Source organism: Neomonachus schauinslandi, chromosome 1 (assembly GCF_002201575.2).
Source record: "Neomonachus schauinslandi chromosome 1, ASM220157v2, whole genome shotgun sequence".
Classification (NCBI taxonomy): Eukaryota; Metazoa; Chordata; class Mammalia; order Carnivora; family Phocidae; genus Neomonachus; species Neomonachus schauinslandi.
This window is the reverse complement of record NC_058403.1, coordinates 73,230,503-73,257,597: the sequence shown is the minus strand read 5'-3', so window position 1 is coordinate 73,257,597 and position 27,095 is coordinate 73,230,503. Positions and strand designations below refer to the sequence as shown.

Sequence of the window (27,095 nt, the reverse complement as noted above, 5' to 3'; positions counted from 1 at the left end):
ATCAAAAACCTGAAAACAAAACTGATGTATGAGTTATCTCAGGTCAATGCTTGAGCTATATTTAGTGATCTGAGAGTCAAAAAAAGATTTCAACTTTCCAGTAAAATTCTTCTGTAAGCAATAGCTTTATAAAATGCCACTAACACAGCTGCATGGAGGGCCCAGAGGGATCTATACCTATGAACATGAGACGAGCCCTAGGGAGCTCTCAGAACAATGATGTCATCCTGGAGAGCAGAAGAGAGAAGAAGGGGATAGCCAAAAAAATGTCCTATCATTAGTCTCGCCTATCTGAGCACCCTCTGCCGTTTCCATCCCCCTCAGTTCATCTGGAGCTCCTGCCTGGGCCTGCTGATGCCATTTACCTGTCACAAATTGTCACTGATTAATCTTCCCTTGTGTCCAGCTTCTGTCTTTGTGATTTTTTCTTCTATAGCCAACAGTTCTTCACAGAAGGAGGTGTCCTTAGAGGTCACAAATCTCACTCCTCAATTTACAAATGAGAAGAGTCAAAGTAGGGACAGCCTTTGCCCAGAATTGTACAGCTAATGTCAGAACTGAGTGAATCTAGGTGGTTCAGCTCTTGGTCTGGTGTTCTCACTACTGGTGCTGGTTGTCTCAGCCTGATCTTTCCCACCCTCTAAAGATTGTTGTTCTTGCTTCACCAGAGTCCTCTTTAGAGGACAGTCATTCGGTGAATCTCAATTAACACTATGGAAAGTACCTGCCAATCACCGTGAAAGATCAGAGGTGTTTAATTTTACTATCATGTGAAATGGAAGACTTCTTTGCATTTATTCCCATGAATAAGGAAGAGCTTGGCTCATGATGACAGTCCATGAAGCACAGCCTGTGTCAAGGCTGGAAAAAACAAGAATTGGAAACAAACGTTTATGTTGAGATTGTTATAACCAGGAAATGCCATCTTGTCCCTTGGGTCCACCACTTAAGTCATCATTAAAATCATTTCACAGTCTTTAATTTGGTGATAGCCTATAAAAGCTGGTTTAAGAGTTTGATTACTATGAAAAGGTTTATAAATGTAAGTGGTAAGTGTATTGATTTATAAAACGTAAGTGGTAAGATTTTGTAGTGAGTTTCATCAACCATAGTTCTATTAAATGCCCAGAAATTTTTTACAAACACCATCATATTACAAAAACCCTAAACTACAGAAATAATTTTAAAAGTATAAGATGGTCTATTTACATATATTTCTTTTTTACCTCAATGTCAGCAGACAGATCCATTAAAATTGTCAGTTGTGACTTGTAGCTAATTTTTAAATGCAATTAAGTTCCTGACTACATTTTTTTTTTCTTTTTGAAGACAATACCTCTCTCCCTACATCTTGAAAAAGAATAGTGTTTTGCTACTCGTAACAGTTCTTCCACTGCCCACGCTGTGAGCTCAGGAATCCAAATGATGGTGGAGACATTTGTTCATTCCCTACCTCAAGCAGAAACTTTCCCAAAAGTGATTATTTCTCTTCTACCAGGATCTGTTGGTGACAGAAAATTAACTTTCTCTAAATAATCTGTTTATTCCGGGGCGCCTGGGTGGCTCAGTTGGTTAAGCGACTGCCTTCGGCTCAGGTCATGATCCTGGAGTCCCGGGATCGAGTCCCACATCGGGCTCCCTGCTCGGCGGGAAGCCTGCTTCTCCCTCTAACCCTCCCCCCTCTCATGTACTCTCTCTCTCTCATTCTCGCTCTCTCAAATAAATAAATAAATCTTTAAAAAAAATCTGTTTATTCCGCTGATTAAAAAGAGCTCTAAAGGAAAGTTTGCTCCAGGTTCTGTTATATAAGGTTTACCTTTTACCTAAAGTTAGGTCCTCTATAAATGCACATAATGGTTTTTATCCTAAATAATAGATTCTAACATGAGAGGCAGGCGGGAGGATCATAGAAAATTCTTAATTTTGGAAACAGACTAATGGATTCAAATCCTGGCTCTGCGCTACCACTCAGTTATCTATGGAACCTTGAACAAGCTGTTTGATTTCTGAGTCTTGGTTTCCTTAGATGTTTAGAGATATCATGAGACTTAAATAGGTTCATGAGTACAAAGCATCTAGTAAGAACATCTGTACTAGAAAGTACTTGATACATGTTTGCTGTGCCCCATTACATATGTGGGTATACTTGACAAAATTTTTAAATATAATATTCTGCCAAAATGAATACACTAGGTGTGTAAATAGATGGATCTGCAGATCCAAAATTGAGATTATTTTGGAAACAGAGGCAATCTTGGATTGAGAAACCCAGAAAGGAAGAGAACAGCTACCCCAATTCTGCATTTTACAGAGATATAAAATCAAAAGATGTAAAATCAAAGTTTAACCTTCACCCACACTTACCACCCTTTAGCTTCTGTGATTAATAGGTGAAGAAGATTGCATATGAAGAATGTATTAATGTGTCCACCCTTACCAAATCACAGTTAAGAGTCCACTCATCCTGAAGAGAGGGAAAGTGGTCTAGAAACAAAACATTCTCATCTCAGCTGCTATATTAAGGGTAAATATGTCTCTCTTTTTTTGAGAGCGAGAGAGAGTATGTAGGGGGAGTGGGGAGGGGCAGAGAGAGAATCCTAAGCAGACTCCGAGCTGAGCCTGACATGGGGCTTGATCCCACGACCCCGAGATCATGACCTGAGCCCAAATCAAGAGTTGGACGCTTAACCAACTGAGCCACCCAGGCGCCCTAAGGGTAGATATGTCTTTAAAGATATTTGAACAACAGCACTTTTATAGGGGGGATAAATAGACTTTTCTCAAATTTCGTCATTATTCTAAACCACACCGACACACATATATGGTCTCCCTGATGTTTGATGAATTTGGGACCTGATTGTGGATTGAAAACTGTCAACCCAAACTTAGAAAACCAGGGTCACACTATATTGGTCTAAAAGTTTAGTGCCGTACAGCAAATGGTGCACTTTATGAACCATAATGCTTTTGGAGGTACTGCTAGTAGGGTATGAATGCTATGATATGGGCATAGAGAAACACAATTATTGTAGATAAATTACTACAAGCTTGATTTCTACTGTATATAATGTATGTTTTCTTAAAAAGAATAAAAAGTATATTTTCCAGCTAATTAACAGAAGGTAGAATTTTAGACATGTTGCAAATAATTCTCCAATGGCAAATATCTATTCTAAACAATGTAGATCATATGCTGTTTACCTATTGAGGAAACTACACACATTTCTAAAACTATTTTTCTCAGAGAGGAGCACTAATTATATTGATTCAATCAGCTAAAAAATACATATTATTTACCTGATATTAATAACATAACAGTAACAGAAATGATGCCCATCCTTCCTTTAGTATATGTAGTAGTTAGTGCTCCATTTAATGGCAAAAAGCTTTCACCCTCTGGGTCAGAATATGGGATGGAAAGTATGAAGTAAAAGACTTTCCCTAACCCCTAATAATGACCAGTTGGGAAGCTAAATAGCCATATCACCCCCTTGGGTGACTCAAGGGAAGACGTTTTGGAGAGAGATCAGGGTGGAAGTTCAGGTACTTCTCCAAAGACCAGTGCAGAGCTTTGAGGCAGCAGGAAGCCACCTAACCCCAGGATCCCACAGCTGCTGCTAAGCACCAGCTTCCTTTTCCTTCCCAGCAGTCTCCCAAGGCTGAACTCCAAGTCAGGAAATTTTTCTCAGCAAGGTAATGATCTGATCCAAAATAATCAACATTTAGCTGTGAACAGCCAATGGGCTTAATCCTCCCTGGAAATGTTACAAAATAGTCTAGAGAAATTTCCCATTGGTGGAGTGAAGTGAAGGCAAGCGCGTGTGCATGTGTGTGCGTGTATGTAAGGGGATGATACAGAAGTCACTTCAACTAGCCCCAGAAGACTCCCCCGCTGCATCCTCACATCTCCACCTGAAAGTAAAATTAGCCACAAGTGCCTGCCACTCTTCTCTGAAATAATTCTGTATAGATATTTCAGGGGTATTTTTCTTTTTATAATCTCTGATCCTAATTGGCTCTTTCCACTCTGAAACCAACCTTTATTTGCATCTTTGGATCTTCCATTTCAAATGAGAAAGGGAGAGTGTAGAAAATAATCTACTTTTGAAATATGTGAAACCAGATCTCATCAGGGAATTAAAATCCTATTGAGTTGCAGCTTGTAATTTCCCACAACCAAAAAATAATCAGTTATAAACTATGTTGAAATTAGGACTCCAGTCTTAAGGCTTTTTCTATTGTACTTGAAACAGAAGTGATTTTAACCAATCTCCTGGGCTTCGGAAGGAGAGTAGGTTAGTAATTCAATCATTTACTAAGTTTCAGATAAGAAAGGGTATCAGACTACATACCATTTCTATCCATTTTTCAACAATTCCTGAGTCCTAGGTTTATGGTGCTGACAGAACTAAAAAATATTTAATATTTAAGATTATTTATTTATTTATTTATTTGAGAGACAGAGAATGAGAGACAGAGAGCATGAGAGGGAGGAGGGTCAGAGGGAGAAGCAGACTCCCCGCTGAGCAGGGAGCCCGATGCAGGACTCGATCCCGGAACTCCAGGATCATGACCTGAGCCGAAGGCAGTTGCTTAACCAACTGAGCCACCCAGGCGCCCCCAAAATATTTAATATTTAATAGGAACTAAAAAATATTTAAGTTCTAAAATTACTAGGTCTCAGGGGGCGCCTGGGTGGCTCAGTTGGCTCAATTGGTTAAGCATCCGACCCTTGATTTCGGCTCAGGTCATGATCTCTCACTCTCCTTCTGTCCCTCCCCCTTCTAATTAAAAAAAAAAAAAGTTACTAGATCTCAGGAGCCTCTGGACTTTTTTTATGAAGTTTAACCAAGAATTTGGAGAAAGTGTTCTTACAAGGACTAGATGTGGCAAAAAGAAAAACACACTAAAAGGATCACTGAAACTAGGTTTTTATCACACCTGGAATGAAATTTTGTCTGCAAACACAGCGTTTAAAATATTGTAGATGTTGCTAATTATATTTGAGAGGCCAATTCAAAACACGGTTATGGCGGTTTATAGTTGACGTTAAAGGGAAACAACGCCTTTGAATATACTTGCTACTTTAGTGGTTTATAATAATTTCTTTTAATCGAGGAAGCGTAACATAATGGTCAAAGTATAATAAATTTGAACAGACTCTACCAGATGCATATTTATTAGTTACAGAGGCTGTGATGCTCTTTGGACTTAAGTCAGATAGCATAGACCAGCGTTTAGATAAATTATATAGGTATCTCTGATACCTATCCACAGAAAGAAAAGAGACACACATCAACTGAAATAGTTTGGTATGTCAGTTTAAATATGTTGATGAATTGAACTAAATTCAAACTGGCTAAAAGAACTAAATGTTGACTCATTTAACAAGAAAATCCAGTGTGTGTGTGTGTGTGTGTGTGTATGGGAGGGTGTATGGCAGTGTCTGGTGGCTCATGGTTTTCCTTCTCTTCTCTCCATAGTATCACACAATGTCAGTTTCATCCTAAGGCTGGCTCCAGTCATGATTACGTGATAGCTATCAGAGTGACAGAGGACAAGTGCTTCGTCTTCCACATCTGGAGGCCTGCGTCTTCCCCAGAATTTCAAGCTAGAATCCTGAGCATGTCCCTGATTGGAACAGCTCACATCATATGACAAATCCCTAGCTAATCACTGTGGCCAAGGAAATAGTTATGTCAATTGGTTTATACCATGTCTGGAACTGGGGATGGAGTCATTTCATGAGAAGGACATAGATTATGTAGAAGACAGGTAGATACTAGTAGGAAAGCTGGGGAAATGGACAAATGAATACTAAATGTTCACTACATGGACATCTGGTCTGAAAGACAACAGCAAATCTGGTGCTGTAATTTACTGAAAATCATTGTTGGTATTACTAATAGTTTCTGGATCACAAACTAACAACAGCAATAACAACAAAATTCCAAGGCCAGTATGTTTCTTTATTATTTTGTGTTTGACTTAAGATGGTTGAATGATTTCATTTTCAGTTATAAGCATTACATTAATTCCCATGCAAAAACCCAAGACCGCGTATGCTGGATTTCAATTGGCCAAAATCCAACCTGTGAGTCTGGACATTCGAGATCAAATCCAAAATGTTGCTCGACCTTTCCAATAGTAGACATCATGGTCATCCTTTGAGATATCAGCAGGGCCCCTGACCTCTCAAACACCACAGTTTGCCATGAGTCCATACCAAAACAAGAAGCCAATGCCTTGCGGTATCTAAACCTGGCAAGTGATTTCATTCATGAAGGTAAGACACCTCCACACGAAGCTACCACCCACAGATATGTCCTCGTTCCTGTTCTATAGAAACACCTGCTTTTGAACAGGCATGCTATCTTCTATTTGGGGATTATAAATCCTTTCTGCCAGTTTTCCCCACAACTCCCAGTAGAAGCAAAGAGACTTTACAAAAAAAGCTTACCTCTATAACCCCAAAAGCAGTACATACAAAGACACCTACTCTATCAAGTATATATTTTCTCCAGCTTTGTATGGTCACTAAGCAGGTGTAAAGCTTCACAAACTTCTCTCAGTGAGACAGGAACCAGGAATATCAAAGAGGGCAAAACAGGACCCCACAATTAAAGGAGAACGAAACAAATGCAAAGAATCATTCTATTGATTGAGAGAAATGCGCTAAATAAAAAAAAAATGATAGCATTTCAACAGTGGATGTCAATTTATATTGAAACACACACATCGGAACTCTGACAATGGCCAAGATTTCATTAGTGCAAATAACATATTATAATGGTATGTTCTTTAATAGGATTTAAATAAGGCTTCAAATAATTACACACGCTAAAACTACCATTTGGAAACCTTAATTCTGTTTGGAAAGTTGTCAAACACAGCCTCCAAACCATCCAAGGTTCTGATCTGAGGACAATTACATTCAATGAAGTTGCTCCAAAACACAATTGGTAGCATTATCACTTTCAAAGTCTACATTGTTTGGTGGAAAGAGGGAAACTACTCTGGTCACTGGTCAAAAGAAAGAAATCCAGCTAGCATACCAGGCAGTTTCCAGGTTCAGATGATTCTCAAATATCTGTAGTGATGAAAGCTCATTAAAAAAAAAAAAAAAAAAAAGAATCCTGAAGCGTCAGAAAGAGATTTGTTGCCCTATCCTCATTAACAAATTTGCACAAAGCATGGAACAGTAAAAAGCAAGAGAATTCATGGGCATTTTCATCTATGGCTCAAGTTCTCCTTAAAAAAACCAAAACCAAAAACAATGTGACAATAACGACAAAAAGTAAACAACAAAATCAGAGGCAGAATATGAAATAGTAATATACTGTTTCAGAGCCTGCACTGTCCTGCAGAACCAGGAAACTTAAAATGTGTTCTTAACAGATCCAATCTAGGCTGGATATGTAAAAAACGGAAAGTCGGCATCACAAACCACACTACACGTTATGAGAGTTTTAGAACCAGGAAAAAGAAAAAAAAGAAAAAAGGCAGCAAAATGCTCAGAAAAATTTATCATCGATTCTGAAATGGGGCCTCGTGACATCATCAGGGTTAATAAAGACAGAGATGGACTTCCCCGGGTTCTCAGTCACTAGCTGTTGCAGTTTTTTGGCCAAACGGTCATCGGGCTGGTTGGGGTCCCCTCCGTCGGACTGCGGGGAGGGGATGCTAGTGGTGCTCCCTCGCCTCTGGAGCTCCAGCGTCAGCCGGTTGGCCGCCTTGACGTGCTCGATGGCGGTACGCAAGTGCTCGGCCGGGTCTGAGCGGACGGAGGAGAGCTTTCTCGCGTGGAGCATGACGGTCTCCTCCGACAGGTGCTCCAGCATGTTGCACTGAGGGATGAAATAATTGGGGCACATCTTGTTGACCAGACAGTGTTGGAGGTCATCAATGAGGCCCAGCAAAAAGTGGGCTGCATAGTCTTCTTGGGCCAAGTAGTTGGCAGGAAGTCTGTCACAGGCCCAAAGCATCATGCTCCGCAGGTGATAGGGGCTGATAGCCTTGGGCCGGGACAGGAGTTTAATGATGATGGCTTTGCACGCCTGGTAGGCCTGCATGAGGCTACTGGAGATGCACTTCTTCAGCTGCACCTCGCTCCTGGCGAAGGACAGCCGCCATTCATTGTCCTTCTTGCCCTTGTAGGAGCAAGCAGGCACCAAGTAAAACCCACTGATGACCTCTTCCTCGGTGATCTTCCCATCCCAAAAGTGGTTCTCCATGAGCCAGCTCTGGGCCACTGCAGGCCAGCCTTTGAAAGATACCACGGGGACAATATCATACAACATGCGACTGCTCCCCACACCCAGGATGATGGAGATTATGGTCCCGTTCTTTTCTACCTTTTCCACCTTCGGCATCCCTCGCTGGGGTTTCTTCTGGATCTCTGATAGGACAATGCTGATGGAGTCATAGAACCAGTCGGCCACTTTGGTTGGGGAGAAGAAGTAGTTGGTGGCACCATTGATGTGATCCACAATGGTGCAGCAGTCTTTCCACTTACTGATTGTCCCCTCATCAAAGAGCCGGAGGCTCAGCCAGGAGTGGCACAAGGCTGAGTGGCGCATATCGAGTGTCACAGGCTGATTACGGTCATGCAGCTTAAGGGCTGGCACCAGAAGAGTGAAGTCCATATCATAGTCTGTCCCCCGGGCATAGACATTAAGCTCATCTAAGTCCAGGTCCACCACGCCTTCCCGGACTCCCCCAGAGAGCAACAGGTACTCATTGGCCACTGGAAGTTTTTGGTCCAGCTTTTGCACCATTCCTAGAAACAGAAAGAGAAAACACTATTATAAGAAACACAGACAGCAGAGTCTTTTGCATCAGAATAGTACATGTTGAGTTTCTAAGACCCACTATTCATTAGAAGTACAAAATCAGATTTTAGGCTGCTACATGGGCCCAGTCAGCAGTATACTTTGTTCTTTCTCATCGGTGATAGAATACATCCTTTACCAAGTGGGAGAATTATGACAGATTTTCTCTTGTGGCAAGAGCAGTATCTTTTTTAATCATAAACCGGGGCTCTTCTTCCCCCGGTCATCACCTTGGGTTAGTAGCATTGCCATCCATAGGTCATTCAAGCTGAACACCTCAGTAAGCTTCAAGTTTTGTTGGCTTCTACAGCCAAATTTTATCTACATAACCCCTGTGACATTTCTCACTCCTTGCCTGTTCTTCATCTCTGCTGCCATCATATAAAGCCAGGCTCTTTTATCTCTTGCCCAAACAGCCTCCCACCCCTAGGCTCTTCCTGTTTAAACCTTCCTCTATCCTGGCGATTCTCAGTGTGGGCTGTGGACACTGAATGTGGGGCACTGTCAGGGGGTGGTAAGGTCACAACTCTTTCCACAATAACACTAACACGTTATTAGCCTCATTTACTGTGTTGAAACTTGAACTGACTCTTGATGGGACAAAAGCAAATGGCGGGTCAAAGTGCTAGGCCTTCGTGAAGACAGTGGCACCAAATTTACAATGGCAGTCACTGGACTCTTTATTGATGACATGTACTAGCATTTAAAAAAAAAAAAAGTTCAGTTGCACTGAAGAAAATCCCTAATGGAAAAGAAAAATGGGTTAATTTTTCTTAAATCCCAACTCTAGAGCCACCTTTCTAGTGTTCTGTGCAACAAAATGGCAAGTGACCATAGAGCACTTCTGCCTCATACTGAAATACAAAAGCTGTCTTCAAGAAAAGTGCCCTGTGTTGGAGCTGTGGGCTAAGTTAGCAGCTTTGTTCATGCAAGACCATTTTTACTTTAAAGAACAACTGATCAACTATGGGCATTCAAACTTGGGTATCTGCTAGACATTTTCATTAAAAAATGAACAAAGTTAGCCTTTCTTTGCAAAAACAACTAAAATATTTATTGACAATGAAAAAAACTGGAGCTTTCCAAAAAAATGCTAAATTTTAGAAAACTCATTTCTTGTACCATGAGCTTAGTATCTTCCCAAATGGTATGTGTTCTGGTAAGATTGGTGGTGACATAAAAAGTGTGATTTTTGGATGCTAACGTGAGCTCTTTAATACGGACCACGTATTAAAAGGACCAAATCTGTATTAGGCAGGCATTGGGCTCTGCACCCAGCAGGTGCACAACTGGAGCTAAGACTGGCTGGCAAAGGAACAAACAGAAGGAATTAATGGGACTTAACCATGAAGAGCTTAAATAATTATGGACTAAATGTAAATGACTGCTCCATTGACATACAAATGTCCCCTCCCTGCCAGCATCAGTGACTTATTTAATCTTTTCTCCAAAGATTGCAAAGAACTATCGCAAACTACAATTCCCTTATTCACCACAATTACTTTTAATCAACATAGTTTATTATTCATAGGATAACTCCAATGCAAATAAATAAGCCTTGTGTATGTGTTTATGCTACCATTTTATTTCAGGATTTAATACTTAAATGAAATAAAAATGTGCTCTTTTCATTCTTTAAAATCCTATTTTCCAAGCCATATTAACCATGAAAAACTCTTATTTAGTACCATTTCCTTACATATAACTAGAAATATAGCAAGCTATCACTTTTGTTTTAAAGCAATAAAAAACTATCCAACTTTAAAGAATCCACAATTAGTCAGAAAGAGAATCCAGCGTACCTGACTTCTGAGGCTGTTTTTTACATTCCTTGTGCTATGCCACCCAGATCCCTTCTCAATAAAGGACTTCTTGTCTCAGTGGCTGGGAATCTGTCAATGCAATCCCTTAAAGATTGGCTGCAAAAAGCCAGCTCAACCACAGTCATGTCCTGTGTCTGGGGGGAGGGTGGGGGATACACATTGATGTGAGAATGCCCCGGTTCAGGATACTCTGAAGATTTATTCAAATCCAGAGTTCCCAGGGGGTCAGCTAAGGCTGACATTGTGGCCTGCAAAGAAACCTGACTTCTCCCTCTGCCTGATCCTGCTTTGCGTCCCTATCTTCCACAGTGGCTGATCCCAGGGGGGGCTTCTTAATAAATATCCTAGGGGCACCTGTGTGGCTCAGTTGTTTGAGCGTCCAACTCTTGATTTCAGCTCAGGTCATGATCTCATGGGTTGTAGGATGGAGCCCCGCATTTGGCTCCACCCTCAGTGGGGAGTCTGTATGAGATTCTCTCTCCCTCTCCCTCTGCCCTTCCCCCCCACTCATGCACGTACCTGCACACGCGCTCTAAAATAAATAAATAAATCTTTTTAATAAATAAATAAATATCCTAACTCCATTCGAAGGGCTGCTTCCCGAGGAACCCAATCTAAGACACTATATTCTAAACAAGCAAAAAAAGCCTTCACTATAAAGTCAGCATGGAAAATTTATCTTTCTTTTAAAAGTGGTTTTCAAAAACCAAATTTAGTAACCAAGGATTGAAAGCTATCATAAACACCAAAACGAAGATTCATTTCTCAATTGTCATGTTTCAGTATTAAGCTCATCTTCACAATGTAACAAATATTACCACTCCAAGTTTTAAGATAAGATTTGCTTCTCAGAATCCTGGGTAGGTTGGGAAAACGGTTTTCACTGTATTATACGTTCACAGATAGGTAGTTACTTTCAAAGATAAATGTTTGATAATGAAATTATTTATCATTAGTTCAAATATTTTTAAATTCTAGCATTTGGTGCCATAAATACACATAGGAACCATGTTGAAAAGTGTTATGATTGATAAGTAAGATCTGAATAAATTAGAAGTGGTATTATAATTTGGATGCCACATCAGTATTCCCTCTTAGGCATACATGACTCAAAACTCTGTACATTCTTTTTTGCCCTAGACAGGATCAAACTGGCTCTGAGCATACCAGCAAGGACTTGTCTAGACAACCAGAATAAGTTGTGCATTAACAGGCTGGGTAGAATTTGTTTACAAACATGCCACTGAATTTTGCCTTGGGCTGTCAATTTTGGTTTGGATAATCACAGGTAAGAAAAAGCGAAAACTCCCTTCTGCCCTCTACTGGATTAAAGAAGTTTTAACATGTTTTCACTTAGCATATACACTAGGAACATTCCTGCCAGTAATAAAATATTCTTTTTCCTCCCAGATGCGGCTTATGCACCTAGTTAAAATGTTGCCCCTCCTTTCCGGAGACATAAAAGTATTTGGCTAAATTCTTTTATCAGGAGTTCGGTTAATTTTGGACACTTACTCCTTTAAAAGGGGCAGAGAGAAGTTTAGCAGCAAAGAAAATATTGCAGAGGCTCATTTGCTAAGCTCCTAAAAGTTAGAAAGAAAGTCCCCAAGGCCACATATTTGGGGAAGCTAGTCCCCTGTGACATCCACATTTACATTTAGCCTGCCTGAGCCCATTAGTCCGCAGTTTTACCAATGATTTGGTAACACAAACTGGAGCCCGCCCAGCATTCTACTCAAATGCCCTCCTTGAAAACTTTCCTGGGCTAAGTTTAAATGAAAATGAGCTGACATCAGCTATCATGGCAGATGGGTTGCCATGCAACTAAAACACAGCCAAGGGCTGGAGGGAAAAAGGCAAAGGAGAGAAAAAATTCAACCATATACTTGGGCCATGGGCACCAGTTCCAACAAGTGCCGTCTCTGAATTTATCCAAAGATTTCTGTGTAATTACAGGAGGGTGAGATCAAGTGACTGGCTGCTTAGCTATTAGCAAATTATCCAAAACCATGAATGAGAAAAAAAGGAAGAATCACACATGACAATGAGCTTGTTAGCAGGAGAAATGCCTTATTCCCCAGGGTGGGTCTCTTCTTTTTCATGGAAGTATGGGCATATGTGTGTTCTTAAAAACACAAAAACTGCCTCCCAGCCTCCCTTCCTGTAATTGATTCCTTGATTTTGCTTTATTTCATAGTTTCTACTTAAGAAGATCTTAATATTACTAGTGAAACAGGTAACTAAAGAGTTAACAGGGCAGCTAAGCCAGGCTACAACTCTTACCCAAATCTGCTTGTTCTCAGGAATGCTGTCTGCCACCACATTTCTGTAGCCTAATATTCTTGCCTGACACTGTGATAACCAAGTGTTAATTTTGTTGTTTTGCAGAGACTCAAGATTTCATCAAAAAGCCAGCCAAGCCAATCAGGACCTCTGGCCTCCTCTTTGAGCACACGGAAATGAAGTTAATACTCCCCTGCTCAGTAACTTCCTCTGTCCGATTTTGAGTCACCATAGCTTCTCTCCCCATTACCCAGTCCCTTTTCCACTTGCCTTTAGAAATCCTGGACTCTCCCCTCTGGGAGGCGGATTTAAGGCTTGCCCTCCCACCCCCTCATTTGGCTGCCTCTTGAAGAGACCCTTCCTTGCTGCACACTGGATGTTTCAGTGATTGGTTTCTTGGTGCAGGGGACAGAGGGACTTGGGTTCTGTTTACACTGGAGCCTCGAGTTTAAGGAACAACTTCCACATCATCCACTTAGTCCTTTGCTGATTATCTTTAGAATCAAGTGAAAAATGGAACTCTGTCCCTGACACCCTTATATTCTAGTGAATAAAACTTTATCACATTCCACTGAATTCAAATTACAAGCTGCCATCACTCAAGCACATAATGCCAGATTGTTAACACGGGCACACATGAACCAGGTGTGGCTTCCAGCCTCACAGCTTCTCTCCAGTAGATATGTGGGGACTCAGGGAAGTAATTTAATAAATACTAAGTACATACGGGAAATTGGTACTTGTGCAGATTCCATAAAAAAGCAAAACAAAGCTGTTACCTGTGCTGAGGGGAGAGAGATAGGCCAAAGAGGTAAAATGTTTACGTCTTGTTATTGAAGCTACAGAATTAGATAAATTTTGTCTCTCTCATCTGTGTATATCAAAGATTTCTATGTAGATTAAAAAAGACCTGAGCATCTTGACAATATTCGTTTCATTAAAAAATGTTCTCTTTTCCACCCAAACTCATGTGGCACACTGATGACAGTGCCTATACAGTGGTGACGCTCAATAGTAGGAAGGGTACGGATGATGCTGACAAAGTGCTTCTGCGATTCGGATACATCTCCTTGGGGAACAGTCTACTGGTTGTTAATAAATAATACAAAACCTTCGTATAAAAATTGATTTCTACTTCAAAGAAGTAAATATTTTTGTCAAGCTATTGACATCCTGAGCAGTAGGCATGGCCACCTTCTAAGAAATGCACCAATCTATGGGATTTTTAATGACTCCCATTTGGGGAAGATTTTAGTATTTTCCTCATTTGTGGCCAGAAATCATATATGTAGAATCCCTCACCTTGCAGGTGAAAAAACTGAGGTTCAGAAAGGAGAAATAACTCACTCAAGGACACACAGCCCTAGTGACAGATGAACAGCATTGTCTTTTTCTCACAATTGTTGCAAAGGTCAGAATGGCATAAACCTACTGCTTTCCTTATGACAACAAGGGAACGTGATATTAATGCAGAACGGTCTGAAAGGGAAGCAGCAGGGGGGTCTCAAGGCAAAGTGTCACTTTGTGCTTTCATTGGTCAAAGCTGTGGTGTGACCTTGGACAAGCAGCAGAACATGTCTGAGCACCCACAGTTATCATAAGGAAGAACAGACATTATGTCTTGCAAGAAGCTATTAGCATTCCAAAATAAATTGACTATAAGACACAGGAAATAGAGAAGGAAGACACTAGTGGAACTTCTCAGCTTTTTCAATACCTGCTGAGTGATCATTCATATTAACAGTTAGAGCAATATATTCTTAAGGCAAAGAACCTGTTTTATTTGGCATAATTTCTGAGACAACTGCATATAATCTTATTTAAATCTTTTAGAAAACTGATTAACTCATGTATAGTAATGACCTATTATTTTTTTTTTAAGACTTTATTTATTTGAAAGAGAGAGAGCAGAGAGAGAGCAGGAACAGGGGTGAGGGGCAGAGGGAGAGGGAGAAGCAGACTTCCCACTGAGCAGGGAGCCTGATGCAGGGCTTGATCCCAGGACGCTGAGATCATGACCTGAGCCTGAGCTGAAGGCAGCCACTTAACTGACTGAAGCACCCAGGTGCCCCTGGTAATGATCTATTGATCAAATATATATCATCATAGGTCTGATTAAAAAGATGACTCTTCAAAGGAGTCTCCCTTGCTTGATCCTTCCTTGTTTTGATACAAATATGTGTGCAAGAGCACTGGAATAAGACAGGCTTGGGTTTAAATCTGGGTTTGTCATTAAGTAAGCCAGACAAGTTATTTAACCTTTTTGAGCTTCCAATTCTTCATATATTTAAAACAAACAAACAAACCATAAAACCACTCTTTTGGAGTTGATATGAAATGTCTAAGCACATGGTAGATATTTCGCTCATTTTCCCCGTATGTTTTCCCCTATCTCCACCACCTATAAAACTGGAAGAGCAAACAACACCTATTCCACAGAGTTGTTCTGAAGATTTAACTAAACCGGTCTAAAGCCTCTAGCACATGCAAGGTGTACAAAACATGTTAGATGAAGGGAAATGAATGGAGTATGCTCTCCCCTCGCTGCACTCAGGCTGCTGCTAGCCTACAGATGCTTCCTCTGATAAATGCCATTGTGTGGCATGGCGCACAGCTTGGCAAGTAGAGGGCAGGCTGGATTCCAGCCCTTTCTTGTTCCTTCTGAACGAGTGCCCTGCAGAATAAATAACCTGCACGCCCCGATGGAGGGCCTCAATCTGAATTCTTACATTAGCACCTTCTACGCCTATTGAATAGTGGGCTCTACTCATGGTTTAGTTTCCCTCCTAAATAGGATAACAATATAAAGCATTTGACACAGTAATTGGCAAAGGAGCTCAGCAAATGGAAGATCCTGTCACAGTCAATCGTCCATAAGCTCCTATAGCCAGGTTTTATTACTGCAGTGGCAACACAGATCTTGGGATCAGAAGGTTAACTGCTTGTTGAGTGTACCGATGGTTTCCGTCAGCTCCAATGCCCCAATAACCATATCGTGGGGATCATAGAATTTGCTACACAATATAGTATGAAATACTGTCAGCACATATCTATAAGATCACTTAGTAATAATTCAAAAGTCAGAGCGAAAAAAGGCCCTAATTTTTCATTATTTTCTTTTTTAAAAATTAAAGTTCCAAAAATTGGTGGGCTTTATCAAGGTCTACTAAGCTATTTTAATCACAATGAGCATGAGTTAGGCTTGGATTCAAGTCCGATCCACCCATGACCAACATAATTAACCACGCTGGGCCTCAGCTGGGGAATGAAGTTGGGGAATGACAACTAATTTTGGTGGGGTGGTCACAGGGATAAGACAAGAAAATACACACCAAATTACTTAGCATGTGCTCTGATACCTACTTGGCAGCCAATAGAGGGTTCTAAGCACATGCAGACAACACACATTATCAATATATTTTCCCTATCTCATAAGTCTTGCCTTTTTTTTTTCTTTTTAGTTCTTAAGATAGTTTAAAAACTCATGGTTTCTGCCAATCAGAACTTAATGGCAAAACCCAAAGGGGCATCTTATTAGTCCCACCTACCAGCTTCCCACAGCCACAACAGGGCACGAAAGCTACATATTGTCAATTTACAAGGAGTCTTCACTTTAGAGGGCTCATTCTTGAAAGAGATAAAAACAACAAGCAGTGGGCAAGTGTAATGCCAATATGGTATTAAATAGCTATCTAAGGATACAGAAATGTATCAATAACGACCAGATCACCTTTCTGCTAATCTGCAGAAGAAGCAATAAGCTTGTGATGATGTTCAGAATCAAGTCAGCTGTGCCCCATCCGCCTCTGCTTGTGATCCCCTCTGGGTGTGGTTTGCATTCCTTTCCCATCTGAGGATGTCTATGCTATGCAAACCACTTAATTTCTCTGAAACTGGAAAGCTGGGTTGGATTGGGGGAGAGGGTTGTCTACATTTCAGAAGAGAAATAATGAAGTAAGCCAAGTTCAGGAACTGGCAGAAATGATGGAGATGAGATTCAAAACTCAGGTTTAATTTATTCATGCATGCGACACAGAGTCTTAGTGCCTCCTCTGAGCCAGAACTATGCTAGGTGGTGAAGAGAAACACACAGCCTTCACTGCATAATGCTTCTCATGCAGTGAGAAAGCCAGATATAATTGTATCAGTCAGGAGAGAAGTAGTTATGTTGAGTAACAAAGCTAAAGCCTCAGTGACAAAAAGGAACAAAAGCCTTTTTTCATTTAGTCTTTGTGACCATCTGGGGATGGCTGGGGGCTCCTCTTTTCTTAATCCAGGACTCAGGTGGATAGAGCAACTTATTTAGAACTTCACAGTTACTCTACTGTAGGAATAGAAAGCCCCAGAGAATCTCTTTTTAGCAGGTAAGTGCTCCAGCCTGGAAATGACAGATACCATTTTCATTCATAAATCACTGGCTCAAGCTAGTCACATCGTCTCACCTCACCCCAGGGAAGAAAGTGCAATTCTACCTCTGGCTGGGAAGATAGAGAGCCAGAAATATTTGATGAGCAGTGTGAACAGCTCTCACACTAATCAAATAATCATACACTAATGAACATATAATTATAAGCTGAGATAATAACACTTAAGGAAATGAATAAAGATCCTAGCCAAAACACAGATGAGGAAGAGGAGTGCAAATCATTTAGCCTGGAGAACAGAAAATTCAAGAAGGCCACGAGACCCACCTTCAAATATTTGATGAGTCGCCCTGGTAAAGAAATGGGCTTTACCTATGGGATTCCAGTAAGTAGAAGACAGAGAGAGAAATAGTCTGTCTCATGTGTCAGTGAAAGACCTGTCTTATCAGGTAGAATTTTCTGACAATGCTGCCAGTGGAGAGTGGGCATTTCCTGTCCCAAGAGATGATCAATCAGAATCTTGTGGGGTGGAACGGGAGACTAGAAATACAAACATGTGATAGAGTCTGAGTATAGATGTCTTCTAAGATGGCCACTCATCACAAAAAGCTACTACTAAAGACAGACAACTACAACACAGACTCCTACTAAAGCCACCTATGGCCATGCCATGGGGGCCCAGAGACAGTGGCAGTAAGAAATCCAAGGGCACATCATGCTGGATGCCGCTCTTCTCTCCCATTGAGTTTACTCATCTGCATTTTTAACCTGCAGCCCAGCTGCAGTCACATCCTCTAAACTCTGCCAGTGTAAAAGGGGAGTGAGCACAGTACTAGCAATAATACATAATGGCAAAAGGACTGACTTCATAGAGCACATTTTCAAAGTATGCACATCTCATGCCAAAGGCTCTCTGAGAAGGGCATAAACATTTATTGGCTCTACTGTGCATTAAGGCACAGGCGGAATGTTTTACCTATTATCTCATCCAATGCTCTTGGCACTTTCAAGTACATAATATTGTCTCCATTTTACAGATGAGGAAAATCAGGATGAATAAGTCAAATAAATTGTTCATGGGCATGATAGCTGAGCTGGGATCCAAATTTAAGTTGATTCGATACTCTTTTCACTATCCCATGCTCCTTTCTAGCATTAAGAGTGCTCTTCTAAGAGAACGAACAATTTAATATCTTCAAGCCTTTAAAACTGCCATGTACGACAGTACAGGAAATAGTGGAAGCTTATTTCTCTATCTAAAAATAAAACTGATTCTATTTTGGAACAAAATGATTTCTAAAGCAGATGAATAGCTGATTTTAGCCATCCCTGAGAAATGCAGTGTATGAGCAAAATGGGTCATGGATCATAGGAAAGGCATGATTATAAATGACTTAAAAAAAAAAAAAAAGCTATCTAGTGCCGTAACACATAGCTACGTGTGCACACACGGGTATGTGTTGCACACTCAACTCTTAGACCATTTTCAGAGAGCATCCCACAAGTGTTTTCATCACAACAACATCCTTGGCATTCTTTCAGGACCCCAAGACAAACTCTGAGAATGTTCCCATCTATTTAGATGCACAATCTAATTTATGTATTTTAATCTAACAGTGAAGCCTTCATTTTAAAGTCAAATACGCTAAATTTCTATGACTAGGTTGGGGAGCCAGAATGATGGTGGCTGAGAACGTCATGACCAAAGGAAATCATAACCACAAAGCCATAAGCTCTTTCTGAGTTCTGAAGCAGGAACATCTTTTTCCTCTGCGGACACAGTATCTACCGTAGTCACCTCTCTTCTCTGTGTAAAACTAAGCTCAGACACGGGGCGCCTGGGTGGCTCAGTCGTTGAGTGTCTGCCTTCAGCTCAGGTCATGATCCCGGAGTCCTGAGATCGAGCCCCGCATCGGGCTCCCTGCTCTGTGGGAAGCCTGCTTCTCCCTCTCCCACTCCCCCTGCTTGTGTTCCCTCTCTCGCTGTCTCGCTCTGTCAAATAAAATCTTTAAAAAAACAACAACAAAAAAACAAACAAAAAAAAAACTAAGCTCAGACACACTGAGAAAGAAAGAAAGCAAGAGGGAGAAAGAAACTTGAGGAATTCTGTGCCTTGTCTAAACACAGCCCCCTCCCCCACCAAAAAAACAAAAACAAAAAACCAACTGGTATCCCTGAGCCTGTATGAAAAGATATCCTGCGGGGGGCGGAGCAAGATGGTGGAGGAGTAGGAGACCTGGATTTTGTCTGGTTTCAGGAATTCAGCTGGATACGGATCAAACCATTCTGAACACCTACGAACTCAACAGGAGATCGAAGAAAAGAAGAGCAACAACTCTCTCATCAGAAAAGCGACCACTTTCTGGAAGGTAGGACGTGCGGAGAAGTGAATCCGAGGCGATATTCGGGAGGATAGACGGCGGGGGAGGGGCCTCCGGCGGCCGCTTCTGGCAAGTGATAGAGCCGTGGAGCACAAAATCGGAACTTTTAAAACTCTGCTCCGCTGAGGGACGTCACTCTGGTGGCTAAGCGGGGGGTGGAACCCTCCGGGACAGTGTGGTCTCAGGACCCCCGGGGTCACAGAAAGACCGGGGGTGCCTGAGTGTGGCAGAGCTCCCAGGTATCGGAGCAGGGAAGCCGGCTGCAGAGGCGGAGCCCAGGCGTGGCTCTCAGCTCGGGGTTGCCATAAACCGTGATCCGCGGCACAGTAGGGCCACTGCTCCTCCAGCAGGGACCCAACAAGCGGCAGATCCGGGGAGACTCACCTTCCTCCCCTGGGAGGAGCCGCGCAGGAGTGCGCCGCAGGGATCTGCTGGGTTTGGAGACTCCACCCGGGGTCGGGTGCCAGAGATAGAAACGCGCGGTCACAGGCCGGGTGAGCACGGAGTGCGGCTGGAGACCGGGGAGACGGGAGTGACTGACGGCTTTTCTCTGGGGACTCACTGAGAAGCGGGGCCCCGAGTTCTCGGCTCCTCCGCGGCGGAGATTGGGAGGCCGCCATTTTCACTCTCCACCTCCAAAGCTGTACGGAAAGCTCGCAGGGAACAAAAGCCCCGGAGAGCAAACCTGAGCAGATTACTTAGCTGGGAGGGGGCAAGGGCGGGGCAATTCTGCCTCCGGCAAAGACATTTGGAAACCACGGCAACAGGCCCCTCCCCAGAAGATCAGCGAGAACAGCCAGCCAAGACCAAGTTTACCCATCAATGAGAACGGCAGAACTCCAGCTCTAGGGGACTACTGCACATAGAATTCATGGCTTTTTTACCATGATTCTGTAGTCTTTCAAAGTTAATTTTTTTTTAACTGTCTTTTTTTCTTTTTTTTTTTCTTTTTGAATTTTTCTTTTTCCCTTTTTCAACCAACATCTTATCAATCCCTTTTTTTAAAAAAAAAACATTTTTATTTTTCATTTTTAGAGTCATATTCTATCCCTTCATAGTAGTTACCCGTATTTTTGGCTTATATATATGTTGTTCTCTCTTTAAAATTTTGAGATAGTTTCTTCTAACAGATCAAAATATACCCTAAATCTCTAGTATATGGTGTTTTCTATTACCCTGCCTGATCACATCCTCTCCCTTTTTTTTTTTTTAAATCCTCTTCTTTCTTTTTTCAAACAACTTCTTATCACTTCCTTTTATAAAATTTTTTATAATTTCCATCTTTACAGTCATATTCCATCCCTTCATCATATCAACCCTTATTTTTGTACATATATAAGCTTTTCTTTCTTTAAAATTTTGGGAGGCACTTTCTTCTAAAAGACCAAAATACAACCCAAATCTAGTGTGTGGCACTGATCTATATACCAGCCTGATCATATTTGATCACATTCTGGTTTTTTTGTTGTTGTTGTTTTGTTTTGTTTTTGTTTTTATCTTTATCTTTTTCTTTTTTTTCTTTTTCTTTTTTCTCTCTTTCCCTTTCTTTTCCCACTGCTTCAGGTTTTTTCTGATTTGTTTAGAGTATATTTTCTGGGGACGTTGTTACTCTGCTAGCATTTTGTTCTCTCATTAATCTATTCTCCTCTGCACAAAATGACAAGACGGAAAAAATCACCTCAACAAAAAGAACAAGAGGTAGTACCGACTGCCAGGGACCTACTCAATACGGACATTAGTACGATGTCAGATCTAGAGTTCAGAATCATCACTTTAAAGATACTAGCTGGGCTTGAAAAAAGCATGGAAGTTATTAGAGAAACCCTTTCTGGAGAAGTAAAAGAACTAAAATCCAACCAAGTAGAAATCAAAAAGGCTATTAATGAGGTGCAATCAAAAATGGGGGCGGTAACTGCTAGAATAAATGAGGCAGAAGAGAGAATCAGTAATATAGAAGATGAAATGATGGAAAATAAAGAAGCTGAGAAAAAGAGAGATAAACAACTACTGGATCACGAGGGCAGAATTCGAGAGATAAGCGATACCGTAAGACGAAACAACATTAGAATAATTGGGATCCCAGAAGAAGAAGAAAGAGAGAGGGGCAGAAGGTATAATGGAGCAAATTATAGCAGAGAACTTCCCTAATTTGGGGAAGGAAACAGGCATCAAAATCCAGGAAGCACAGAGAACCCCTCTCAAAATCAATAAAAATAGGTCAACACCCCGACATCTAATAGTAAAACTTACGAGTCTCATAGACAAAGAGAAAATCCTGAGAGCAGCTCGGGAGAAGAGATATGTAACCTACAATGGTAGAAACATTAGATTGGCAACAGACCTATCCACAGAGACCTGGCAGGCCAGAAAGGACTGGCAGGATATATTCAGAGCACTAAATGAGAAAAATATGCAGCCAAGAATACTATATCCAGCTAGGCTGTCATTGAAAATTGAAGGAGAGATAAAAAGCTTCCGGGACAAACAAAAACTAAAGGAATTTGCAAACACAAAACTAGCCCTACAGGAAATCTTGAAAGGGGTCCTTTAAGCAAAGAGAGAGCCTAAAAGCAACATAGACCAGAAAGGAACACAGACAATATACGGTAACAGTCACCTTACAGGCAATACAATGGCACTAAATTCCTATCTTTCAATAGTTACCCTGAATGTAAATGGGCTCAATGCCCCAATCAAAAGACACAGGCTATCAGACTGGATTAAAAAACAAGACCCATCGATATGCTGTCTGCAAGAGACTCATTTTCGACCCAAAGACAGCCCCAGATTGAAAGTGAGGGGGTGGAAAACCATTTACCATGCTAATGGGACACCAAAAGAAAGCTGGGGTGGCAATCCTTATATCAGACAAATTAGATTTTAAACCAAAGACTGTAATAAGAGATGAGGAAGGACACTATATCCTACTTAAAGGATCTATCCAACAAGAAGATCTAACAATTGTAAATATCTATGCCCCTAACATGGGAGCAGCCAATTATATAAGCCAATTAATAACAAAAGCAAAGAAACACATCGACAACAATACAATAATAGTGGGGGACTTTAACACCCTCCTCACTGAAATGGACAGATCGTCTAAGCAAAAGATCAACAAGGAAATAAAGATTTTAAAGGACACACTGGACCAAATGGACTTTACAGACATATTCAGAACATTCCACCCCAAAGCAACGGAATACACATTCTTCTCTAGTGCCCATGGAACATTCTCCAGAATAGATCACATCCTTGGTCATAAATCAGGTCTCAACCGGTACCAAAAGATTGGGATCATTCCCTGCCTATTTTCAGACCACAATGCTTTGAAACTAGAGCTCAATCACAAGACAAAAGTCAGAAAGAACTCAAATACATGGAGGCTAAAGAGCATCCTACTGAAGAACGAATGGGTCAACCAGGAAATTAAAGAAGAATTAAAAAAATACATGGAAACCAATGAAAATGAAAACACAAGTGTTCCAAATCTTTGGGATGCAGCAAAGGCAGTCCTAAGAGGAAAGTATATAGCAATACAAGCCTTTCTCAAGAAACAAGAAAGGTCTCAAGTACACAACCTAACCCTACACCTAAAGGAGCTGGAGAAAGAACAGCAAATAAAGCCTAAACCCAGCAGGAGACGAGAAATAATAAAGATCAGAGCAGAAATCAATGAAATAGAAACTAAAAGAACAGTAGAACAGATCAACGAAACTAGGAGATGGTTCTTTGAAAGAATTAACAAGATTGATAAACCCCTGGCCAGACTTATCAAAAAGAGAAGAGAAATGACCCAAATCAACAAAATCATGAATGAAAGAGGAGAGACCACAACCAACACCAAAGAAATACAAACAATTATAAGAACATATTATGAGCAACTCTATGCCAGCAAATTAAATAACCTGGAAGAAATGGATGCATTCCTAGAGATGTACCAACTACCAAAACTGAACCAGGATGAAATAGAAAATCTGAACAGACCTATAACCACTAAGGAAATTGAAGCAGTCATCAAAAATCTCCCAAAAAACAAAAGCCCAGGGTCAGATGGCTTCCCAGGGGAATTCTACCAAACATTTCAAGAAGAATTAATACCTATTCTTCTGAAACTGTTCCAAAAAATAGAAATGGAAGGAAAACTTCCAAACTCATTTTATGAGGCCACCATTACCTTGATCCCAAAACCAGACAAAGACCCCATCAAAAAGGAGAATTACAGACCAATATCCCTGATGAACATGGACGCAAAAATTCTCACCACAATACTAGCCAATAGGATCCAACAGTACATTAAAAGGATTATTCACCATGACCAAGTGGGATTTATCCCTGGGCTGCAAGGTTGGTTCAATATCCGCAAATCAATCAATGTGATACAATACATTAACAAAAGAAAGAACAAGAATCATATGATCCTCTCTATAGATCCAGAAAAAGCATTTGACAAAGTACAGCATCCTTTCTTGATCAAAACTCTTCAGAGTATAGGGATAGAGGGTACATACCTCAATATCATAAAAGCTATCTATGAAAAACCTACAGCGAATATCATTCTCAATGGGGAAAAACGGAGAGCTTTCCCCCTAAGGTCAGGAACACGGCAGGGATGTCCACTATCACCACTGCTATTCAACATAGTATTGGAAGTCCTAGCCACAGCAATCAGACAACAAAAAGAAATCAAAGGCATCCTAATTGGCAAGGAAGAAGTCAAACTCTCACTCTTTGTAGATGATATGATACTTTATGTGGAAAACCCAAAAGACTCCACCCCAAAACTGCTAGAACTCATACAGGAATTCAGTAAAGTGGCAGAATATAAAATCAATGCACAGAAGTCAGTGGCATTCCTATACACCAACAACAAGACAGAAGAAAGAGAAATTAAGGAGTCGATCCCATTTACAATTGCACCCAAAACCATAAGATACCTAGGAATAAATCTAACCAAAGAGACAAAGGATCTGTACTCAGAAAACTATAAAATACTCATGAAAGAAATTGAGGAAGACACAAAGAAATGGAAAAACGTTCCATGCTCATGGATTGGAAGAACAAATATTGTGAAGATGTCAATGCTACCTAGAGCAATCTACACATTCAATGCAATCCCCATCAAAATACCATCCACTTTTTTCAAAGAAATGGAACAAATAATCCTAAAATTTGTATGGAACCAGAAAAGACCCCGCATAGCCAGAGGAATGTTGAAAAAGAAAAGCAAAGCCGGCGGCATCACAATTCCGGACTTCCAGCTCTATTACAAAGCTGTCATCATCAAGACAGCATGGTACTGGCACAAAAACAGACACATAGATCAATGGAACAGAATAGAGAGCCCAGAAATGGACCCTCAACTCTATGGTCAACTCATCTTTGACAAAGCAGGAAAGAATGTCCAATGGAACAAAGACAGTCTCTTCAACAAATGGTGTTGGGAAAATTGGATAGCCACATGCAGAAGAATGAAACTGGACCATTTCCTTACACCACACACAAAAATAGACTCCAAATGGTTGAAACACCTCAATGTGAGACAGGAGTCCATCAAAATCCTAAAGGAGAACACAGGCAGCAACCTCTTTGACCTCAGCCGAAGCAACTTCTTCCTAGAAACATCACCAAAGGCAAGGGAGGCAAGGGCAAAAATGAACTATTGGGACTTCATCAAGATAAAAAGCTTTTGCAAAGCAAAGGAAACAGTCAACAAAACCAAAAGACAACTGACAGAATGGGAGAAGATATTTGCAAATGACATATCACATAAAGGGCTAGTATCCAAAATCTATAAAGAACTCATCAAACTCAACACCCAAAGAACAAAGAATCCAATCAAGAAATGGGCAGAAGACATGAACAGACATTTTTCCAAAGAAGACATCCAAATGGCCAACAGACACATGAAAAAGTGCTCAATATCGCTCGGCATCAGGGAAATCCAAATCAAAACCTCAATGAGATACCACCTCACACCAGTCAGAATGGCTAAAATTAACAAGTCAGGAAATGACAGATGTTGGCGGGGATGCGGAGAAAGGGGAACCCTCCTACACTGTTGGTGGGAATGCAAGGTGGTGCAGCCACTCTGGAAAACTGTATGGAGGTTCCTCAAAAAGTTGAAAATAGAGCTACCATATGATCCAGCAATTGCACTACTGGGTATTTACCCCAAAGATACAAAAGTAGGGATCCGAAGGGGTACGTGCACCCCGATGTTTATAGCAGCAATGTCCACCATAGCCAAACTGTGGAAAGAGCCAAGATGTCCATCAACAGATGAATGGATAAAGAAGATGTGGTATATACATACAATGGAATATTATGCAGCCATCAAAAGGAATGAGATCTTGCCATTTGCAACGACGTGGATGGAACTGGAGGGTATTATGTTGAGTGAAATAAGTCAAACAGAGAAAGACATGTATCATATGATCTCACTGATATGAGGAATTCTTAATCTCAGGAAACAAACTGAGGGTTGCTGGAGTCTGGGTGGGGTGGGAAGGATGGGGTGACTGGGTGATAGACACTGGGGAGGGCATGTGCTCTGGTAAGCGCTGTGAATTGTGCAAGACTGTTGAGTCTCAGATCTCTACCTCTGAAACAAATAATGCAATATATGTTAAGAAAAAAAAAAAAAAGAAGAAGAAGAAGGTAGCGGGAGGGGAACAATGAAGCGGGGGAAATCGGAGGGGTAGACGAACCATGAGAGACGATGGACTCTGAAAAACAAACAGGGTTCTAGAGGGGAGGAGGGTGGGAGGATGGGTTAGCCTGGTGGTGGGTATTGAGGAGGGCACATTCTGCATGGAGCACTGGGTGTTATGCACAAACAATGAATCATGGAACACTTCATCTAAAACTAATGATGTAATGTATGGGGATTAACATAAGAATAAAAAAATAAAAATAAAAAAAAAATAAACATAAGCAGGCAAAAAAAAAAAAAAAAAAAGAAAAGATATCCTGCTTGCGACCCAGCAGCCTAAGAAAATACAACACTGTGGATTAAAATTGGACTTTATGGTTATGGTCTATACTACATACTTAGTGTTGCTACCTTATCTCAAAATGATCCCAATGTATATAAAGAAGGCCCCTCTATAGGATTTTAAAATCATCATTGGCCAGAGATGACCTCATCTTTTTTTTTTTTTTTTTTTTTTTTTTTTTTAAATTTTTTTTTTTTTTTTTTGAGAGAGAGAGAATGAGAGACAGAGAGCATGAGAGGGAGGATGGTCAGAGGGAGAAGCAGACTCCCCGCCGAGCAGGGAGCCCGATGCGGGACTCGATCCCAGGACTCCAGGACCATGACCTGAGCCGAAGGCAGTCACTTAACCAACTGAGCCACCCAGGCGCCCCGAGAGATGACCTCATCTTAAAATCAGTCTACATTTGAACATTTCAAAC

At 41.0% G+C, this 27,095-nt stretch overlaps 1 protein-coding gene across 1 annotated transcript in view; it reads right to left on the bottom strand.

Annotated features, from left to right (window-relative positions):
* Nucleotides 1–5,954: 5,954 nt before the first annotated feature.
* Nucleotides 5,955–27,095, bottom strand: part of MB21D2 (Mab-21 domain containing 2) — a 122,449-nt gene continuing 101,308 nt past the window's right edge. Inside the window, exon 2 of the mRNA XM_021692642.2 lies at nt 5,955–8,779. Coding sequence (XP_021548317.2) covers nt 7,515–8,779 — 1,265 coding nt within the window. The 3' untranslated portion in view covers nt 5,955–7,514. The remainder of the gene's footprint in view (nt 8,780–27,095) is intronic.